The 16,325-nt window shown below is 35.1% G+C and overlaps 1 protein-coding gene across 2 annotated transcripts; it reads right to left on the bottom strand.

Annotated features, from left to right (window-relative positions):
- Window positions 1-3,725: 3,725 nt before the first annotated feature.
- Window positions 3,726-6,086, bottom strand: LOC113005677 (THAP domain-containing protein 6-like). Of its 2 annotated transcripts, none has more exons than XM_039451879.1 (5): window positions 5,946-6,086; window positions 5,460-5,625; window positions 5,172-5,270; window positions 4,809-5,088; window positions 3,726-4,164 (listed from the first exon to the last, which is right to left on the bottom strand). In XM_039451879.1, the coding sequence occupies exons 1-5, from the start codon at window positions 6,041-6,043 to the stop codon at window positions 4,136-4,138; spliced, it is 672 nt and encodes a 223-aa protein (XP_039307813.1). In that variant the 5' UTR covers window positions 6,044-6,086; the 3' UTR covers window positions 3,726-4,135. The 2 variants fall into 2 exon arrangements, with proteins under 2 accessions (XP_039307813.1, XP_039307814.1); XM_039451880.1 differs by having other exon boundaries at window positions 5,460-5,767; window positions 5,946-6,083.
- Between the last annotated feature and the right edge of the window lie 10,239 nt (window positions 6,087-16,325).

Genomic DNA, 16,325 nt, shown 5'->3' with positions numbered 1-16,325 from the left:
GGTTTATTTAAAAAATGGAAACAGCCTATTTTCTACGCTTTTAATCAAGATATGACAAAAAAAATATTATATGATATACTTACTCAATTACATAACAATGGCTACATAGTATTTGCAATAACCTGTGATTTGGGACCATCGAATCAAAAACTATTGGTAAAATTAAATATTGATGCAAACGAGAAGGACAAAACATACTTCGAACATCCATGTGATGAAAATATTAAGGTACATGTTTTCATAGACCCTCCTCGTCTACTAAAATTACTTCGCAATCATTTTCTTGATTCCGGATTACATGTAAATGGTCATTTCATCACATCAATGGCCTTGAAAAGATTGCTAGAAATCAACAGCGGCGATTTAAAAATTGCACACAAATTATCAGAAACTCATTTGCACGTCCAAGGACCACAACGCCAAAATGTAAAACTTGCAACACAAGTTTTTTCTTCAACAAATGCAGCCGCAATTGACTGGTGTGGTTCCCGCGGATTTATGGACAATTGTCCAAAATGGGCTGCAACAGCTAAATTTATAAAGCTGTTCAATCACTGGTTTGATGTTTTTAATAGTACCTGCAAATTTGGACATCATCCTAGACAAAATGGTTATGGCGCTAATATTTTACAACAGAACAATATTCTTACCGAAGTCACATTAACAGTAAAAGGAATGAAAGTTGGTACTCGTCAAAGTATGCTTCCTTTCCAAAAAGGAATTCTTCTCTGCAATTCGTCGTTACAGCATCTTTACTCTGATTTACGAGAAAAGTTTAATACAAGCAATTCAGAAATGTCATATATAACAACAAGCCGTTTGAACCAAGATATTGTGGAAAATCTATTTTCCTATATACGAGCAAAGGGAGTAGCAAATGATAAGCCAACAGCATTGGACATTCGCTACAGACTTCGCAGGTACATATTAGGAAAGCATTCTGTAAATATTTTTACTGAAGGAAACAATACTACTGCACACAATTCCACAGTAGATGAAACTTGTCTGACCACTGGCATTGACGTTGATTCAGAGAAAGAGTCTCCGACTGAAGATGACGTCGAATGTGGAATTCTCAATGTCACAGATTTTCAAAACGAGTTACCTGATGATCATAAAGTAGATGTAGACGTTGGTAATATTTTTTCTTTCTCATAAAGACTTGCATTCATAGTGATTAATCAACCTTGGATTGTTTAAATCCCGTATAATCGAAAACGATATTAACGGTTTAGTTTACACCGATCGTTTAGTACGAGTACCAAACGAGTACTAAATCTGCTTCTCCGATTGGTTTAAATCATTTATTTATTATTATTATTATTATTATTATTATTATTATTATTATTATATAATAATAACTATAATATGTATGTAATAAAAGAATGTATATAGTATTAAAAAATAAAATAAATAAAGTAAATATATACTTCATCTTTATTCTACAGACACCTGTACCTTGAATTATATCCCTTCCTTAGAAGAACAAGCATTATTGCATAAAGTTGAAACATTGGATGTCGTTGATGTTATAGAAGAAGAAAGACTGAAATACATAGCCGATTATGCAGCATACAGATTTATACATAAATATAAAGATTTGGGGACGTCTACTGAAATGTTAGTTAATCCAGAAAATGACTGGATTAACTACATTTCTAGGGGACAATTAATTAGTCCTTCTCCTCATTTATATGAAGTTGCGAAAGCCATAAATATAAAGTTTCAGATTTTTCATTGAACTTTTATTTGTAAAGATCTATGGATCTTTAAAACAGTAGCTGATAGGACTCAGGAGAAAAAAAAAATATAAAGATTCCGCGAGAGGTATTGTTATGCTTAGTACGTACGCGTACTTACATACGAATTAAAAAAATTAATAAACAAATTTTTACAGAAAACCAAAAAATAAAGCATAACAAAAAAATTTCCAAATTTACAAATCGTAAAGTTACTACATTTCGAATATAAATTTCACCTTAACTTATTATTTATTATTATACCAAATTATATATTTTTAATTTTTACGTTTAATATTTTTAATATATTTATAATATTTTTTACTAGTTATATGTTAATTACTTGTTTTTTATTGGTTCTATTTTAATTAATATGTTAACACTTATTTATTTTGTTATACTAAATGTATTTATTCTAATTAAGTTAATTACATTTCTTTATTCAAGTTTAAATTTAAAAAAAATATATATATATATACATTATAACACCTATTCACCATAGTTATCATTTCACGTTTTTTGCATGAATCTTTCTTTATTATATGCATTTGAATTTTCCACCCAAGATGGCTGAGTTCAGTCACACTCTCTTATTGGCAAACAAAAATGTATGCGCACGAGCCATTGACGTATGAATATCTGGACGGAGCGTAAGGTCGGATTTCAGGCGAGGGGATCGATATTAGCGGGACGGGGGATCGGCCATATTGTCTGGCGACATTTTGGCGCTCTGTTTGAAATTCAACATGAATTGATTGAAAGAATTGTATTATTGAATTAAAGAAAAGAAAGTGAGACTGGTTTTAATCGTTCAAAATAATATGTTTTTGTAAAATAAAATAATTTTTGTTACAATATTTATTGAAATTGATACAATAATTACAGAAAAAATTGATACAATATTTATTTAAATTGATACAATCATTCGAGAATAACATTGATACAATATCATTAAAACACAAGATAATGTAATTTGAAATACTATTGTCCTTGGAACAATGTTAATTTATTGCGAAAGTGTCTTTCACTTTGTTTATTATCTTCCATAGCTTCTTTACAAATATGATATAATCTAACTTTAATATATTTGCCAGCAATTGCTTTTGTTAAATGTATTATATGGTTTTCCAAAGCAGTTTGATCATGTGAATGTTCTTTTAAATTAATAAATAAATTATTGGAGTCAGTAAATTTTCGAAGTACCGAATTTACAAGATAAGTATCTGTAAATTTTTTTTTCATAAATTTTCCTCCACTTTCTGCTAAAGCAAAGCGGATAACTCTTTCTGCTTCGTGACAAATTTTCGTCACACTAGACGATGGGTATTGTAAACGTCCGCGGCTTTTGATTTGTATCAAAATAGAGTTTTCATCATTTTTATCATCTGAAGTTAACGCATGAACACAGTCTTCGCAATACAATGACTTTTTAAGATATCTTACGACAAATCCAGCAATATATACAATAATTCTTGAAGAAAATTCGGTGATTCGAATGTCTGGAAAGTACCCGTGATCTTCTATAATGTCTGCAGTCACATTACAGTTTAATTGCAGATCATTTAATGAATTGAACGGAGTAGAAGCATTGATTATTTGTTCACTATTTTGTGAAGAAGTTACGTGTAAAATTGCTATGTTTTCAAGAGGTATACAATTACCAGAGCCCGAATCTCGAATTTCGGAATGAATTAGCAATTTTTTAATAGCTGCCTTAAACTGGCGACTTGTTGGATTATTATTATAGCCTCCTTTGGATCTAATGCAACCAATAAATAATTCAATATGATCTTGACTTATTTTGTATGTTGGAATATATTTCAAAAGCTCCTGCTTCTCACAAACTTCATTATATAAGCCTTTTAAACTTTCGATACATATCAAAAATCCAACAAGCCCCGTTTTTCTTACAGAATCAACAATTGGAGTCCCATTTTGCAATTTTAAATTCAAAATATAAGTTTTACATTCGTCTAATTTGTCCATTATAATTCCAAGAGTTAATAGATTGTTTATAATTAAACTGATTCATGTTTTTGGAATTAAAAATGTCAAATAAATCATTAAATTTGGATAAAAATTCTATTGTTGCTGAACAATCTTGAAACTGTGGAAGACATAAGTTTTCTTTACAAAGTTGAAGTGCTTGAGCAACAGATTTACTAAATAACTGAGTAGCGAAACGAACTTTCATTTTCTGTTTTTTATATTGAATATGTGCTGACCGTAACTTATTTCCTAAATGTAAGCTTTCTTGTTTTTGTAGATTATGTAAATCTAAAATGTACTGCCATTGGATAAGTTGGTTTAATCCATCAATAATTACTTTCATATCTCCAAACAAGTTGCGAATAAGCTTTATCATATGACATGGATCAGGAAAAATAAATATTTTGTCATTTGTAATTGGATGGGGAAACCAAGTCTGTAAAGCAGTTGACATTAAATTACATTTTAATTTTTTTGCCGTGGATAAATTTGTGGTAGCACCATCAAAAGTTAATCCAACCACTTTCACACCAGTATCATGCAGTAAGCAAATGCATTGATTAATCAAATCACTTTTTTGATCAGCCGTAATTCCATTAATAAAAAAATTGCCCACAGGTACTTTCCATGCAGCATTCATACACACAAAAAGAAAAACCAAGACATCTTTGGCAATGCTAGTATTGTCGTTTATAATTCCATCCCCAAAATCAACGTAACCACTATAATTTTTACCATCGTATTCAATATGTTGTCTAATCGACATTTCATCAAAAATTAAGGTGCCTAAGAGTGGATAATCTGTAGCTTTTACCCGTTCAGAAATACTATTTAATGCTTCTTGCATAAAACCGGGATTTCCATTAATCGATTTGTACCATTTACTTATTGATTTTGGGTGTGGAAGACATGAATTGAAATGTTTGCGTACATAGTTGTATGCTTTAGGTGAGTAATAATGCAAGCTTAAAGCAAATTTTCTAAGCTCAGGAGAATATTCTTTAGAAAGAGATTTTTTTTTGCTACTTGATATTTTACTCTTTGCTGTTAAACGCTTCAACAAGTGTATATTACTCTTACCTATTGTTTTTAATATATCGGCATGTTCGTCTGCCAATAAACTTTTTTGTTTGAGTTCTTTTAGAACTATATTCAATTGCGCGATCCGTTTCTCATACCGCTTATTTTTTTGTTTTAATGTTTGCACTTGCCTTTCATAATATTTCTTTTGGTGCATTAAAGTTTTGCGCAATAATTTTTTCCGTGGTGTATCCTCCAGTCGCTCGGTATACACACCAAATGAAGTAGACTCTTCTTCTCTTTTTCTTTTTAATGTAATTCTGCTTATTTCCGGCTCGCACTGTAATTGTACATAATATTTAAAATTTTATTCATTGCACTTAGTTGAATATAATGAATCTTATGCTCGAGAAAAGTACTCACAATCGAATCATCCTCGTGCACCGACTCTGTTGATGTAGCTGACAATGTATTACTTTGCAAAGAGACTTCTTCTGCACCCGCAACTTTTGAAATATTTGACTGTAAATATAAAATTTCTTTTAATATATACATTTATCCATAGATTTTATATTATAAATGCTATATAATAATAATCTAATGATTTTTTGATAATTTGAATATATCAATTATGTGATCTCGAATAAACTTTTCAAACAGAATTATATTCACATAAATAAAATAATATAATTCAAATAAAACGATATTTACAATTGGAATGGCATTTTCTCTCAATCTTATTCGTGTCAGGGAACTGCGATCGAAGTCGTCGTCCGAAAAATGCAACGAGCATAAATGTGAAGACTTGGGTAAACATTCCATCTGAAGGCCCATAACTTTAGTCCAAGTTAATTTTTTTGATTCATCTTGTGGAAATCTAATGAAACACACATATCAACTAAATTGTATATAAAATAAATAGTAGCATGCAAGGTACGTTTCAATCCACCGAAGTCCGTGCGTAAAAACAACGTTCACGCGGTTCACGCGAGGAGCTTCCGTCAATAAGCCTATAACAACTTGAAAGACGGATAATGTATAATGGATACAAAGGATCTACATTATTAATATGAATCAACGAGAATGTTCGACGCTCAGACACAAGCAGCAAAAACATTTTCATTAAATCTTATTTTATTTAAATATATAAAATAGAAGCAAATTTTATTTTGTAGGTTATAAATATACAGTACTTACCGGTGAAATGTAATTGCAATATTTTTTTCAATATTAATTTGCTCTTTGCTTTTTCGGTAGCTTTTATTGCAACAACCGATTGCAATACAAAGCGGCATTTTTTACAAATTATTTTTTAAGGTAAATTTTTTGTACACAACACACGTCACACGTCACACAGAAACTGGAGCACTGGACGAAAACAGACGAAAACACAGTTGTTTCCTTAGTCTACTCACAGATGGCAGTACTAATGTCGCCAGACAATATGGTGGCCCCCTCCTCCCCTAAAATGTTCACTCCCCGCGCCTTTAGGCTCCGTCCAGATAGTCATACATCAATGGCACGAGTACACCTTGTTTCTTCCACCATGGTAGTAACGCCAACGTCCAACTCCTTTTGACTTCCAACGCTAGTAAGACGGTGAGCGCCTCTAGCATCAAAAATATGAATCAAGATAAAAGTGAGTTCTTTTTGAATCTATTACGAAAAGATAAAAGACTTTTTTAATTTAATTTCAAAAGAAGTCAAAATATATACTTTTAAGGAATCCCTTTCTAACTATCGAAAAGGAATTTTTTTTAATTTATTTTGAACAGATTTCTCGAAATGAACTTAAGAAAGTGAATTCTTTTTGAATCCAAATGGATTAACTGTGCTATCTGGGAGTTTTATTTGAGACAAGCACGTCTCTTTGCGGAGCAAAAAGTTTTCGGTTTTATACTTTTGACAGAAGAATATTTCTCAACGATAATCATGATCCAAGGCTTCATTAGTTTTCATCAGTTTTATTGGGTGATTCACTTGTGGCAATCTTATTTAATGATTTTAATAGTCATCTAAAATAAAATATACAAAAGAGACTGTTAAAAAAGTTAATTGGACTGTTAATTGGACCCCCAAAGCACTTTCTAAATAGATCTTGAAAAATCATTGATTCCTCAAATGAAGAGAAAAAATAGTTATTTGTCCCAGAAGTGATGAAAACATTGCAAGAATGGCTTAAATATAGAAACAATGAAAGTTAGTTGAAAACTTGCCAGTACGAGTACCATATCTGTTTTAAAACTTTTTCTAGCATGAGTATAAAATACCACCATCAGAGGAATGCACAAGGCTAGACTCTTTTGTAAGAAAAATACGACACCATCATTATATAGAATACATCCGCGTAAACTATATTAGAACTTTATATTAGAGCAAATTTTCCCGACGTCTCCTACACTAAGAATACCTGTTATGAAGAACTAGTATCAATTTTTAATGATATTATAATGTCGTACTTTATACATACAGTACTAACAAGTAAACCTACAGAAGTGTCACTTTCCGATTTTTTTGAAATTTGGATATGTTATAATGCACAAAAAACTAAGGGACACGTATTTTTTTTAGCAGCGGAAAAACATATTTAGGGGGTGAAACGACTCCCTCCTCCCCCCCAAAAATAAGGGGTAAAATGAAAAAATTGCGATATTTTTGAGATCAGTAAAGCAATTTTAATTATTTTTGGCATGAAAGTATTTTTTGATAAAAAACAAAAATTGGCCTAGGTATATTGGAGGGAGAGTGAAAATTAAGGGACCAACTACCCCTAAAGTGACCAATTTTTGCTGCGAAAATCGGTTTTGATCTAATCGAAGTGAAATCTATTAAAACTTCAAAAGAAAAGCTAATTAACAAACATGTATTTTCTGTTTTTTTTTTTATTTAATATAAATATTTGGGCGGTAAATAACCTCTATATTGCCGCACTTGTTTGACATTGCGCATGAAATGCCTTGTAAAACTATAATTTTTGAACTGTTCGATCTGTTTAATATATTGGTTTTTGAAGTCGCTGAATCCGAATCTGAAATCAGATTTTCAAAATTCAATATAGTGGATCTAATATCCCAGGTAGAACACAAAAGTCATAATGATATCATTAGGATATCATCATGACTTTATTTATCATTTAAAAGTCATCGATAAGAAATGACGCAAAAATTATTTAAAAATGAAAAAGAAATTTACAGTATATTATAGACAAAATCATTCTTTATAGTTCCCAAAATACTTATATTGTTTTAATATATTGTTAAAGTAATGTAAACAATAAAAAATACAATTATAAATGAAAATTAAAATATCTGACTTTATTATGATCGATGGATGAGATATGATACCGTCATTATGTTCCTATAGTAATTTGCTTATTATAGACTAATGTGTTTCTATATGGAAATGTTGATTTCAAAATACATACAGTTATGAATGTGGAATACCTCATTCAAATCTTATAGTTGGTGAATGTACTACTGAGTCCAAAAAGTAAGGTGACATTGCATTTTAAATCTCCCGCGCGCACGGATTTGGAGGAATAAAATTTTTTTTAGGTTGGTAGGACTGTCTTTGACATCCAAGAGAAGTAACACGTCAAAATATCCATTAGTGTTTGAGATACGCATTGTTTTGTGAGCTGCTAAAAGTGAATTTCTCGTTTTTTGCCATGTCTAGATTTGTTGAGCAAAGAATTTGCATTAAATTTTGTTTGAGGAATCAAATTTCTGCTGCAGAATCGTTGCGGATGCTGCAGAATGCCTTTGGCGATAAGGTTATGTCGAAAAAAAATGTATACAAGTGGTACAAAGACTTCCATGAAGGTCGAGAACGTGTTGAAGACGAGGAGCGTTCTGGGCGACCATCAACCGCAACCGACGAAGCTCACGTCCAAAAAATTAAAGATTTGGTGTTGGAAAACCGTCGTTTAACCATTAGAGACATTTCTGATGAGATTGGCATATCAAAAGGCTCGGTCAATTCCATTTTGAAGGATGTGTTGGCTCTCAAACGCGTCAAATCTCGACTGGTACCAAAATCATTGAATTTTTTGGAAAAAAGGCGCCGCGTTGAAGTGTGTGAAGCAATGCTTTCCGACTACATTGACAAGACAAAACGCATTATCACTGGAGATGAGACTTGGATCTACGCTTACGATCCCGAAACAACCGACCAATCGAGTGAATATCGTGCCAAAGGTGAGCCGAGACCGAAAAAACCACGTCAAAGTCGCTCAAAAATCAAGGTTATGCTGACTGTTTTTTTCGATTATCGTGGTGTTGTGCATTACGAGTTCCTTCCGCCGGGCCAAACAGTCAATAAGGAATATTATTTGAACGTTATGCGTCGTTTGCGTAACACTATCTGACAGAAGAGGCCGGAATTGTGGCGAAACAACACTTGGTTTTTGCACCACGATAATGCACCGTCACACACTGCGCTGATTATTCGTGATTTTTTAACCAAAAACTCGACTAATATCGTTCCACAACCACCGTATTCACCTGATTTGGCTCCATGCGACTTCTGGCTATTCAGCAAACTCAAGCGGCCGCTCCGGGGACACCGTTTCGAGTCGATAGAAGAGATTCAAGCCGCTGCGAAGAAGGAGCTAAAGGCCATTCCTGAAATCGATTATTACAACTGTTTCGAAGATTGGAAAATCCGTTGGAATAAGTGTATTATATCAGGGGGGGATTACTTTGAAGGGGACGAAATTGATTTGCAAGAATAAATAAAGAATTTTCGAAATAAATGCAATGTCACCTTACTTTTTGGACACAGTAGTATATAATTCAGCCGAATTAATGTGTATAAGGCCCCACACGAACAAGTGAGTGCTGGCGCCACCGCTAGGCGGCTACGCCGCGGGGGATTTTCTCGTAAATCGATTGCGGTCACAGGCATTATATCTAGGCGCCACCACGACTGACTCACCAGCTCACACTTCAATAAAAATCTTAATTAGGAGCTGATTGTTGTAACCTCGAGACGAATACTCGCTCTCATTGTTTTCAAGTGTGACGTTTGTGTGAAACGGTGTTCCACATAAAATTTTACATTTTTGCAACATACCGTCAATATGCTGTTAAACGCGAACAACAAACCGATGGCAACAGTTGCCATTATGTTGCTATCATACGTATCCCTGCCGCAAATTTACTTTAGAACACTAGAGAAAAAATTTACAGTTTTCTGAATGTGTTTTTTGAAACAGGCAATGCATAGGATTCTCCTTATATACAAATTTTATAATTTTTAATACGGTAATAAACATACGTAACACATCGTTCAATAAGTCCCGAGACTAACCCAGAGATAACGCTAGTAGTACCAAGCTGGCCACGTTTCCCTAGAATGCGAACCTTCACATGAAACGTGTACAAATTTCACGTCGATCGGACCACAAACAGCTGAGTTATTGAGGTTAGAGCAAAGTCACTTTGTAATTTGTTTGAAAAATGGAAAAAAGTGAGTTTCGCGTGTTGATAAAGCATTGTTTTTTAATGGGTAAAAACACCGTAGAAGCCCAGCAATGGCTTGAGAAATGTTATCCGGACTCCTTTCCATCTAAATCAACGATTTGTCGTTGGTATGCTGAGTTTAAACGTGGTCGTACGGACACAAACGATGCGGAACGTTCGGGTAGGCCATTGGAAGCCGTTGTACCGGAAAATGTGAGTGAAGTGTTAAAAATCGTAATGAACAATCGCAAAGTGAAGGTCCGTGACATTGCAGAAATGACACAGATATCATCTGGAAGCGTATTTACAATCCTTCATAAAAAATTGAGCCTGAAGAAGGTTTTTTCCAAGTGGGTGCCGCGATTGCTTTCAATGGAACAAAAACAGCAACGAATCGACGATTCAGAGAGCTGTTTATCGCTATTTACTCGCAATAAAAAGGATTTCCTGCGTCGATACGTAACCATGGATGAAACATGGATTCATCATTTCACTCCGGAGTCGCATCGGCAATCATTTGAGTGGCGCGCGGCTGGCGAAAGTCGCCCAAAGCGTCCAAAAACGCAGCAGTCTGCTGGCAAAGTCATGGCGTCTGTTTTTTGGGATACACATGGCGTGATTTTCATTGATTACCTGGAAAAAGGTAAATCGATCAACAGTGATTATTATATTGACTTGTTGGTACGTTTGAAGGAGGAGATCGCAGCAAAACGACCGCACATGAAGAAGAAAAAAATCCTTTTTCATCAAGACAATGCACCATGCCACAAGTCCATGAAAACAATGGTAAAATTCAACGAGTTGGGCTTTGATTTGCTTCCCCACCCTCCGTATTCGCCAGATTTAGCCCCCAGCGACTACTGGCTCTTTGCTGATCTCAAAAAAATGCTCCAGGGAAAAAAATTTGGCTCGAATGAGGAGGTCATTGCCGAAACTGAAGCCTATTTTGAAGCAAAGGATAAATCCTTCTATAAACATGGTATAGAAAAGTTGGAGAGGCGTTGGAAAGATTGTATCACTCTAAAAGGAGATTATATTGATGAATAAAAATGATTTTTGAAAAAAAATGTTGTTTTCGTTGTTAGTCTCGGGACTTATTGAACGATGTGTTATGTAAAATAAATTTGTGGTAAGGATAAAATCGTGATTTCCTTTATTATGTACGTAGTTAAAAATTACTTAAAAATCATTTCTATATCACGAATTCATCACAAAATCATTCTAAAAAGTGTATCAAATGACGTCATGTTAATTTTTCCCAAAATGACTTATATTTGATGTCATCATGATCTAATTATGATTTCGTGTTCTACCTGGGATAGCGGACGAAAACTCTAAAAATTACTTGAATAGGCAGTAACTCGATATGTGACTTTCAAAATACAATAAAATCAACTTATGACATTTATTGTTAGTTATGTGAAGTGAATTAAACACGTTACAAATATTAATTATTTATAACCGCCGGCGTTAGCGTTACCCGAGTGTACCGCGCCGAGGTCACACGGTCGGATTTACATCTCTTTGAGGTGCTTAATTAGAGTGAGTCCCCTTGCATCTCACTATTTTCTATATTTCTTTTAATCGCTTAAATTTACTTGGAACGTTTTCAAATTTTATTTTTCTTTTTTTTCCTGATTTTCAATATTTAATGACTTTTCGTTTATATTCATCATTAACATCATCAATTTTGGAAGAGTCTAATTGTAAGTCAGAAGATGTTTTATCCTCAAAATCAGAAATGTCGTTATTTTTTATTAAAATAAGACCTTGAATATCATTTTGATCTTCAAAAATTAAGGTTTCATGTGTTTCTACAAAAAGGCATCTGTTACATTCAGCCTTAAGGAAAGAAAGGCTATCTCTCAAAAGATGCCTGGGACTTGAGGAAGGATGCAACAAAAACTCTTTTATTCTCGTGACCACAGTAGTGAGATGTGCGGCACGAGCCGAACGTACTTTTGATGATTTCAAAATTATGCGTCAACGTGTAATGACACGCTTTAACGCCTTTTCAGAATCGTGCGATCGTTGGTCCTAATTAGAGTCAGAGAATTCAATCTCTATAACTCGGGATCGGACCGAGTGCGATCTTTTTAAGTTGGGAGATTAGTGTAACGAGATGGATTGATGAAATAAAATTTTACATTAAAGCTTTTCTTTTAACTAGACTTAACATATATTCTGATACTTAAAATTTACATACATAAGGTTTCTATAAAGTTGTTTGAAAGAATTAGCAAATAAATATAATCGGTTATCGTTATTTAATAGAAAAAAGAAAACAATACAGCAAAGTAATTATTATTAATTAGGAAAAATCAAAACAAGAGTACATAATTAGTTAGCTTATTTAAAATATGAGACGATTAAGTCTTTTTATGCTTATTTAAGTCGATTAATGCTTATTTAGAAAATTAAAATTTAAGTACATCGTTTAATATTGATAGAAAAATCTAAGAAATTAACATTATTTTTGAGGTTTGGAAAACACTGAGAATTACAGGATAGTACATAATTAGTTATCAACAATACAAATAATTAATTATGACTACTTGAAAGAATTAACGTTAGTGTAAATTGTTTAATTGAGAAAGCTAAGCGGTGCATATTCAAACTACTGTATGTAACATTTACATTGAGGATTACTGAATAATTGATTTAGAAATTATACATATTGAATTAACATTACAAATAATTAATTTGAAAATCTTAACTATACGAGTTATTATGTATATAAAAGGAGATGGAACTAATCAATTTCGGTTATGGAAACCGTAAATGGGAAAAAAAATTATTAAAAAATCTATGGGTACGTAATATTGGTAGGGATTGTCAGGGAGGAAGACAGGAATCCGGTCATGAGGATTCAGGGCCGTAATTATAGAATATGGGGCATCTAAATTTAAGTCAAAGTGCAGGCAGAAATCTGACAAGAAGGCAGGTATAGTTTTTAAAGGAAATTGCCTTATTATTTCTTCAAGGGAGCCTTGAAGCCCATTGAAATAATAATACCGCGGGCAACGAGGAGGGAGCTCGACTTCTTCCAGAAACTCCACACTGGATGTGGAGCTCGCTGGAGAAAGAGGGGGGGCTTGATGCTGGAAGATCAAAGAGAACCGGAGAATAGGAGATGCTAGAAATAGTTTCGGGAGGGGAATCGGAAGCTATCCTGTAGGTGAGTAACGAGGAGATTGAGACGGCGGGGGACTCGGGTCGGAGCTCCGGAGGAGTTCCAGGAGCCTCGAGAGAGAGAGGTTCGGGATCTCGCGAATTGGCCGCTTCTTCGGGAGCGCGGTGTTCTTCTGGAGGAGCAGTCTCCTGCTCCACGGGCTCGCGCCTTAACTCTTGGAGGTACTCCTCGTACGCTTGGTCGAGGAGTATCCGCGCTCGTCTGACCCGCTCGCGGCGAAGACGTCTTGCGGCCCGGCGACCGATTGTGGGACGGTTCCCGTGGTTGACCACTATTAACCGTATTTGATTATTAATCGCGATCCCGAGGGAACCAGAAAATGAAGAATGGAGAACTTACTTATTAGTTGAAAAGAAAAAAATGTAGATTTCTGTGGGTTGAAAAGGTGCTCGACGCAGTGCAGGCTGTCCGCTTTGAGAGATGCTTCAATTGGTGGGCCGCTCGAAGATTTTTAAGATGCTTGAGCACTGATCGTTTGAATACCCGCACAGCTTCTAGACTTGCAAACGCATGGATATGAATGCGAATGTGAATGCCCGAGGCGCTCGAAAGTTGCACATTTTATAGGACTTAGAAAAAGGGCGTAGGGTTAATTTTATGGGTGAGATAGAGATTTGATTGGGTAAAACCTTTTGAGCTTTTTCCCTTTCCTTAGAGATTCTTTGTTATCAAAATTCTGGGCTTATTTATTGGGTAGTTCACTAACGCTCACTACCAATCATCTTTTTGAATGATCTCTCGTTGGCTAATTTTCCATCTTCTCCTGATTTTTCTTAACTTTAAGAGGGGCGAGCAGTTGCATCACCCAATTGCTTAATGGATTCGTTATCTTACGGTTTTTCTTCTTGGAACGTTCGGTCCCGATTTTTTATATCGTCACGTCAATTTATTTGGGACTCGTTTTCCATATGAATCATCTTTCCGTTCGTGATGAAACAGAGGTTCGAACAAACAAAGCCGGAGTTGCAAATTTTGATTTTATAGTTTTATAGTTTCCGTCGCGACTCAATCTTATCTCTGATTGATGCCAGACTTTAATAGCATTTAGTTTTTTCTCTTTCGAGTCCAGGCTTTGTTGGTTTATATGGAATATTGTATTAGAATAAGCATCGTTGCTTGTATAATAGTTTTGTTGTCGCACGATTTCTCCTTTTTTTTACTTCTATTTAACGGACTTATTGTTCCGGATGTAATGTGTGGCCATTATATATATATTCTAAAGGACAATGTTTGATTTTTTTCTTATAATAACTGAGCAATAGTGTTATTTATAAAAGAGAAATTGTGAAGTTCCGGATATAAGTATTATAAATTTTTCGGACAATCCCTTAGCTTGTTTCGCATTTTATTTTTTATGTGATGGATGCAAAAAGGGAAATCGTGAAATCCTCCGGATGTAACACATCATTTATTGAATCTTTTATTAGAGTTTCTAATTAAAAGCTAAAAGTCCTCTCATCGTCGTTTACAGCAGATTTAAAATTATACTGTGGTTGATCAAACGCTTTTTGCAAAAGCCGTATAATATTTTTTGGATAGCAAACAGTGATACCGAACGGCGAAGAATTTCCTTTTCCATCAATTACGCCGCGCTGCTACAGATTTCGGCCCCCCACCATTCGGCAGGGAAAAGTAAAACGAAACGGTAGCGCAGAGAGAATTCACATCAAACGAACACGCCGTTTGCTTGTATAGCTTCCGCGCGGCCGAATGATGGTTAGACGGGCCCGGTTTTTCGCACGGGCGTGACTACAGTCAGCTCTGTAATCAATGTACTGAGAAATACGAGGTGTGTTCAAAAAGTATCGCGAATTTTGAATTTTCGCGGGTTACGTATATTCGAATTTCGATCTTTTTGTGGCGTTATGTTGGTACTCATGTCTCTCACTTATGCCGACAAGCTCGGCCATTTTGAATGTTCACTTAATTGTTGACAGCTGCTTTGCTTGCACGTGTTTTGGATCGTCTTCGATTTTTACCTATTCAAAAAAATGGATCAAAGAACCTGTATCAAATTTTGTGTGAAAAACGAAATTAAGTGCGCGGATGCATTCCGAATGTTGACTGTGGCATACGGAGAAGCTACCTTGGACCGAAGCAACGTTTATCGGTGGTACAAAATGTTCTCAGAAGGCCGAGAAGATGTGAACGACGAAGAGCGTGCCGGACGCCCGAGCACTTCAACAACAGACGAAAAAATTAATGAAGTGGAGAAAATGGTATTGGCCAATCGTCGAATCACCGTTAGAGAAGTTGCTGAGGACCTAAACATATCGATTGGCTCGTGCCATTCGATTTTTATCAATGATTTGGGCATGAGACGGGTCGCCGCGAAATTCGTACCAAAATTGCTCAATTGCGACCAAAAACAGCATCGCATGAACATTGCTAATGAGATGTTGGACTCTGTCCGCGACGACCCAAATTTGCTCCAGAGGGTCATAACTGGTGACGAATCGTGGGTTTATGGTTATGACGTGGAAACCAAAGCTCAATCATCTCAATGGAAGCTGCCGCACGAACCAAGACCGAAAAAAGCGCGCCAAGTTCGGTCGAATGTGAAAGTTTTGCTGATAGTTTTCTTCGATTGCAGGGGCGTGGTGCATCATGAGTTCTTGCCACAGGGTAGAACGGTCAATAAGGAATATTACCTGCAAGTTATGCGCAATTTGCGCGAAGCAATCCGCCAGAAACGCCCGGATTTGTGGAAGAACAAAATTTGGCTTTTGCACCACGATAACGCCCCTGCTCACACATCGTTGCTTGTGCGCGACTTTTTGGCCAAAAACAACACGCTAATGATGCCGCAGCCACCGTATTCCCCAGATCTGGCCCCCTGTGACTTTTTCTTGTTCCCTAAACTGAAGAGGCCCATGAAAGGACGACGTTACACTACGCTTGACGAGATAAAGACGGCATCGA

The sequence above is a fragment of the Solenopsis invicta genome, chromosome 7, assembly GCF_016802725.1.
Source record: "Solenopsis invicta isolate M01_SB chromosome 7, UNIL_Sinv_3.0, whole genome shotgun sequence".
NCBI lineage: Eukaryota > Metazoa > Arthropoda > Insecta > Hymenoptera > Formicidae > Solenopsis > Solenopsis invicta.
The sequence above is the reverse complement of the archived record's forward strand: the minus strand, read 5'-3'. Positions and strand labels throughout refer to the sequence as shown.

What these genes read in the sequence shown, in the direction of transcription:
- LOC113005677 (XM_039451879.1), bottom strand. Translation starts at nt 6,043, where the DNA reads ATGCCGCTTTGTATTGCAATCGGTTGTTGCAATAAAAGCTACCGAAAA. An exon ending in ATTGCAATTACATTTCACCG is followed by an intron (nt 5,626 to 5,945) that starts GTAAGTACTGTA and finishes GTGTTTCATTAG; the next exon opens with ATTTCCACAAGATGAATCAA. An exon ending in GAGAAAATGCCATTCCAATT is followed by an intron (nt 5,271 to 5,459) that starts GTAAATATCGTT and finishes TTATATTTACAG; the next exon opens with TCAAATATTTCAAAAGTTGC.